A 5,749-nucleotide genomic window follows, 5' to 3' on the forward strand; every position below is an offset into this window, starting at 1 on the left:
TTCAGTCTGAGTTGGTTTGATTGGAGGATTAGATGGGAAGGGAAGAATTCTTTACGGCGATGAGGATCGCCGCTGAGAGAAAAAGATCCCTAACGAAAGGGGAAGATAGCGTTGTTTAGCTTCAAGATGTACTAGATAGATGTGCTGATTATCTTGGGGTCGCCGCTCTCTTCTTGAAGACTTGAAGACATCGTCGTGGTGCTCCTCTCCGTGTATGGGATCTAGGTGAAAACCTTTGTCAGTTAGACTCGGCAGCGGTGACACTTCGCGATGTTCTCCTTTATGAGGGCCTTGTTGTGGATCTTAGGTGTTATATGGTGTAGTGTGGTGTTGTATCCAGTTATTTTTGTGCTCTTTTTTGGTAGCGTAGTCCTGCGTGATCCGGTTATCTTGGTATCGGTGTTGTATCTACTACCACTATAAAAGAAAGAGAGGGACATATCCAAACAATCACACCCATCCATCATCAAGATCTAATGGTCCATGGTCTCTCTATGTTTAACACTAGCAAGCCACTAATCACGCAGTAAGCGAAACGACCCGCACAGATGGCCCGCACCACTAATCCTCGCCATCCCTTCGTCCTGAACAAAACTGCCCGCACGAACGCCACGAGCCCACGACCTTCGCTACTCCTCTGCTACCTACGTCTCCCGTAGATCCTCCGCTCGGCCGCCCCCGGCGGATCCTTCGCTCGGCCGCCCCGAGCCGACAATCCTCTACTGCCCGCGGACTGCCGCCGCCGATGAACCCATCTGATGGCGGCACGGACCCATGTCTTGGCGCTGGATCCGGCAACCTCCGGCAGAGGCGCGCCCGGCCGTGCCTCCCCCGGCACAGTAGCCCGGCTGGCGGCGCCGCTCCCATCTGCCGCAGCCGACGGCTGGCGAGGGCACAAGCAGTGCCGACCTGCACGCGCAAGGGGAGGCGGCAGGAGCAGTCGTGCAAGGACAGGACCAGCCGTACGGTCAATTGATCGATCCTTCTTCGTCTCGGCCGCTACGTGCCCCACCCTCGACGACGCCCGCTGTGGCGATCTCTGCCCGGTTGACCAGCTCTATGCCGTTTCATGGTGCGCTGGATGGAGGGGTCGCACCGCGGTTGCCGGGACAAGGTGGGCGTCGATGTGGTCTGCTGCATGCCAGACTCACCAATCCAAGATTCGGCGCTGAGCAAGTTCCTGGACAATGTGACAAAGAGGTTCGGCGAGGACCGAGGGACGGTGACATCAGCGTCTCAGCAGGCATCCCCGAGATTGTTCTTGTGACATAGCAGGTTCATCAGTACTACTGAATTACCTTGTAATTGATTTTGATGGCGAGAATAGTTATACATCGATGGATCGATACATGTCTGACTGTGTTCGCCTCTTCCTCTGCTCGCTGACAAAGGGTCCTCTTCGTGCCCTCCCTCGACAGCTCTTTCCAGCAGGCAGGTCACCACACACGACATCTCGCCAAGTCGCCAGATTAGAGGAGATGAAGAATTGGTATGCTGTCTCGGTAAGTGCAGGATGTTTTTTTAGGGAGCAAGTGCAGCATGCTGGTGACGAGTTCGGCATTGATTTTGGCTTTTGTTGATTTTCTCTTTGTTGGGAGTAAATTTCTCACTGATTTTCTTATTGCAACTCATTTTCAGGAACCTGACCCTAAACCTGAACCTGAACCTGAAGGATATATCTGAGAGGTATATGTACAGGTCTACGAACTCATCTCAAAGTTATATTTGAGGAGAGGTATATCTTTTTGTCCAGTCCATCATGCAAGCTTTTTCAATTTGTCGATTTTTTTTCTCTGAATAGTGTTGATACTCCCTCTGTAAACAAATATAAGACGTTTTAGATCACTAAAATTATATGTTCACATTTATACCAGTGTGAAAACTGAATAAGGATCAATTTTATTTTATGCACGTACACGATTACTAGTAAAGGCTAACTCATCATCTCATGTCGCTCGACGTGTAGTTGGCCGGAATGAATAAGGCAGATCGGCCTGGCGGCCTCTCAAAATGGGCCGCCTTGCTGACGCGGGCTTCCCCCGACCCGGATCCTCCGTTTCTCCGGTCTCCACACGGCGTGAGCAGTTGAGCACCAACCAAACCATGCGACCGGCGGGCTCGACGGAGTCCTCCCCGGAGGCGCGACAGCGCAGCCCCAGGCATGCGGCCGCATCCAGAGGCCGCGGCACCAGGCACTCGGAGGCGTACGGCTTCGTGGGGTCCATCGCCGCGTCCGCCGCCGCGCTCGCGTACATCGCGTGGGCGTACGCTCCGGAGCCGTGGCTCTGCCACATCGGCGCGACCTACTACCCCAACAAGTATCCGCCGCCACCGCAGTTGCTTCTTCCTCGCGAGAAATGAGTCCTGTCACTTACTGTCACCTGTGCTGCTGCTGCTGTCCTCTCAGGCGCTGGGCGGTGGCCGTTCCGGCGTTCGTGGCGGTGGCCGTGGCGCAGGGCGTGGTCCTGTACGTCGCATCCAACTTCCTCCTCGCTCCTCCGCCGGCTTGCTTCAACACCATCTCCGGTGAGGATCGAGATCTTCCTGTCAAAAATATGGGGACAGGATGCATTCCGCTATGGTCATTTCACATCTTCAGAAACCTCATTACAGTGGTCCATTCTCAGATGAACACGCCCGGGAGCCGGCGTCTTCTCTGCGGACGGGGGAAGATCAAGCCATCGAGCCCATCTCGGACATCGGCATTGACCGGATGAACCATCTCATGTTTGGCGAGCAAGGGTTTCATTCACTTCCAAGAGGAGGATGGACTCGGCTGAACCCATCGTGATCTCTTTTTTTTATGATAGATGTGCAAGGGTTTTATTTATTTTTTTTGCTTTCCAAGATTCATTACTGAAGTGGCATTTGCATGCTCTACAAATTACAGTCTCCCTACTGCACTCACAAAATGTAACAAGTACTGCATAGGCCAGAAGTGAGTTTGCGCATGCCAGCCCATCTGTAATAACAGGCACATATAATGTACAACAACACACCTAATAACGAACACAGCCGCATATACAAAACGGCTCACCAATCGCAGCCTGAGCACACGGCCTTCTCATTCCCTCTCCTCCACGCCTGATTAGCCCGTGTAAAGTGCAAGAACAGCGCGTTCATCACTTCTCCTCGAACTCCACGTCGATGTAATCAGGCCCTGAGCTTCTTGAACCACCACCGCCACCGCCTCCCGAGGACCTGCTGTTTGGCTGCCACACAATGTTTTGGCAATTCATGCACCGGATCACCTGGTTGCGGTAGCCCACGAACCGTCTTTTACATGCTGGGCACGATCCCTGGAAGTAAAACTTACGAGGTCAGTGACTGCTGGTATTAGCCGATTACTGCAGAAGAACAAATTGACGAGCAGCGATGCTGCAGAGGATTCATTCAACATCCAGAAATAACACATGATAAACCCAAATGTTATGCACGTATGAGGATCGGCCTGCTAAAGTGGTATGCTGCATACAAGAAGAGCAACTATATTTGCATCTAGGTTGAACTACCCTTCTACAATGCAAGGGTGACCTCATTCGAGTCACTGATGTGGGATAAAACTATAGATCCAACTCTAAACTGATGAAATGCTTTGTTGTACAGACAAACGCTCAAAGGGATTGAACAAAATGCTTAGGTTCTACTCCCTCCGTTCCGAATTACTTGTCGCAGGTATGGATGTATCTAGATGTATTTTAGTTCTAGATATATCCATTTCTGCGACGAGTAATTTGGAACGGAAGGAGTAACAATTAATACGAAAATCATAAACAACAGCCAGTCAGCCACACCCAGTCACATAGGGACTGCTGCAGACTTGCTTTGAAGTGATTTAAATAAGTGGAGGACGAAATACTAAATTTCAAAAGATGGCCATTTACCTCAATAGCAACCCTGTTAGCAAATGTCCCAAGGAGAAGAGGGGCTGCAAATGGTAGCACGAATGTACTGAAAATGAAAATTCTGAAGAGCCACCCCGACAGTGCAAGCCACACGAAAGTAAGTGTCTGCAACCAAATATGGAATATTATTTTTGCAGCATAATATTGAAGTAGAAAAAGTTGGGTATGAGAAGGTGCTCAAAGCTAGAACTATTCATACAACTTGGATCCTAAAAAATATAAGTGTGCACAAACCAGACAGCTGAAGTAAAGGTGTATCTAATAAAACTCCGTATATGGGTAAATTTTGCATAGATTGTTCCCCCAATTATTAAAAATGTAGCAAGAGAAATGAATTGTGAATGCATGGGTGATAAGTCTCACTTCTTTTCATATGTTCGTGTTCCTGCATCCTATGTTTGTTCCTACATACACAAATGATATCAACAGCAGCGATCTTCAAGTGGCTATTTCACATGAATCACCTTTGCACTCCTAGCCTCCTCGATATTTTAAGATCATGCTATGGCTAACTTAGTGTTAGGAATCCAAGCTCAAGCATCAGACCCGAGAAAGAGTCAACTACTGGGAACCTGTCTACACTAACTTGCGGTCTACCTAAGTAACCACAACAATCAGTCAGACACCACTTCAAGCCTGCAAATCAATTGACCTTGACTGCAAACAACAAATTCTTTCTGCAAAATTAGCTTCAGCTAACAACTCACCCACTATTCCTAAACTAGATCAGGACTTAGCAACAGACTAGTATAGCTCAATAGGTCTATTTGATTGATGCAAAACATGCTTACATATCACTAGCAAAATCCAAACGGTGACGATCTACGCAAGTATGTGAATGAGTACGCAGGATAACCGATTGATTTCAAGCTGCCAGTGAACTCACAGACAAGGCTCGCCCGATAGGAGTCGCCAGGAAGTCACTCAGCTCCCTCCGATACTGCACACCAAAGCACAAATTAGCCATAAATTGAGCCAGCAGCTAGGCGCTAATAGGTCATAGCATGCTGGAGAGCATCTGTACCCTAGGCCAGCTGCGGGAGAAGTCGACGGAGAAGGACCGCCACCGCCGGCCGACGCCGAGCTCGGCGTCGATCTCAGCAGCTCGTTCCCGCGCCGCGCGCGCGGCCTCGGCCACGCGGCGCGAGATCGAGTACCGCCCGTCCAGGCGCTGCGCGGCCTGTCTCGCCTCGAAGGAGAGGCGCTCGGCCCCCGCGTTGGCGCCTCGCCAAGCGCGCTGCAGAAGGCCGTCGAGGTCGGCGCGGCCGAAGAAGGCGCGAGGGGACACCGTCGAGGCCCGGCCGAGCTGAACACGGCGGGCGGGAACAGCGGAGCGCGATAGGTGGAGGAGGCGGCCGGGGTTGGTCCGGGTCGACGGCGGAGGGGGGTGATGCCACCGAGGAGGTGCGAGCGTGGACGCCATTCCGGCGTGTGCGAGGGCAAGAGTGCGTCGCGTGGTTGCGAGATTATTGTGAGGATGGGGTCGCTCGGTTCGTGGGCCGTGTTGGGTTGAGGCCTCTGCTCTCGTGCGCTCGAGGCCGCCCATTACGTCAAAACAAACTGTCGACGTAATGCGTAGCCCAACGCGCGTCTTGGGCCAGCCCAACTCGGCTTATCATTTTCTTCTTTTCTCTTTCGTTTCTTTTTCTTCTATTCACTTTTAATACGAAATCACTAATTAAGAAGTACTCGTTGCAAAGAACACTTCACTTTCCCAAGTCGCGACAAATGGCGCACATGCAGCGCACCACTTGTCGCAACCTGAGAGTTTTCCTTTTTTTATAGGTCCGTTTATTCAAAACGTTTTATCTCTTAAACTGTGCGTCCAAATCTCGAACCGTTTT

General features: G+C 51.0%; 2 protein-coding genes across 2 annotated transcripts; one reads left to right on the forward strand and one right to left on the reverse strand.

The window, feature by feature from the left end:
* The first annotated feature begins 2,014 nt into the window (after positions 1–2,014).
* On the forward strand, positions 2,015–2,855 carry LOC123051943 (phosphatidylinositol N-acetylglucosaminyltransferase subunit P). The gene is made up of 3 exons (XM_044474961.1): positions 2,015–2,318; positions 2,408–2,526; positions 2,628–2,855. Exons 1-3 carry the CDS (start codon positions 2,104–2,106, stop codon positions 2,789–2,791), a joined length of 498 nt encoding a protein of 165 aa, XP_044330896.1. The 5' UTR covers positions 2,015–2,103; the 3' UTR covers positions 2,792–2,855.
* Positions 2,796–5,386, reverse strand: LOC123051933 (uncharacterized). Its single transcript, XM_044474950.1, has 4 exons — positions 4,930–5,386; positions 4,792–4,845; positions 3,885–4,010; positions 2,796–3,299 (listed from the first exon to the last, which is right to left on the reverse strand). The coding sequence occupies exons 1-4, from the start codon at positions 5,326–5,328 to the stop codon at positions 3,123–3,125; spliced, it is 756 nt and encodes a 251-aa protein (XP_044330885.1). The 5' UTR covers positions 5,329–5,386; the 3' UTR covers positions 2,796–3,122.
* Between the last annotated feature and the right edge of the window lie 363 nt (positions 5,387–5,749).

Source organism: Triticum aestivum, chromosome 1A (genome assembly GCF_018294505.1).
Source record: "Triticum aestivum cultivar Chinese Spring chromosome 1A, IWGSC CS RefSeq v2.1, whole genome shotgun sequence".
NCBI lineage: Eukaryota > Viridiplantae > Streptophyta > Magnoliopsida > Poales > Poaceae > Triticum > Triticum aestivum.

Coding starts and splice junctions, on each gene's coding strand:
- LOC123051943 (XM_044474961.1), top strand. CDS start 2,104: ATGCGACCGGCGGGCTCGACGGAGTCCTCCCCGGAGGCGCGACAGCGC. Junction 2,319..2,407: donor GCGACCTACTACCCCAACAA/GTATCCGCCGCC, acceptor CTGTCCTCTCAG/GCGCTGGGCGGTGGCCGTTC. Junction 2,527..2,627: donor TTGCTTCAACACCATCTCCG/GTGAGGATCGAG, acceptor GTCCATTCTCAG/ATGAACACGCCCGGGAGCCG.
- LOC123051933 (XM_044474950.1), bottom strand. CDS start 5,328: ATGGCGTCCACGCTCGCACCTCCTCGGTGGCATCACCCCCCTCCGCCG. Junction 4,011..4,791: donor CTATCGGGCGAGCCTTGTCT/GTGAGTTCACTG, acceptor ATTTGGTTGCAG/ACACTTACTTTCGTGTGGCT. Junction 3,300..3,884: donor CTAACAGGGTTGCTATTGAG/GTAAATGGCCAT, acceptor TTTTACTTCCAG/GGATCGTGCCCAGCATGTAA.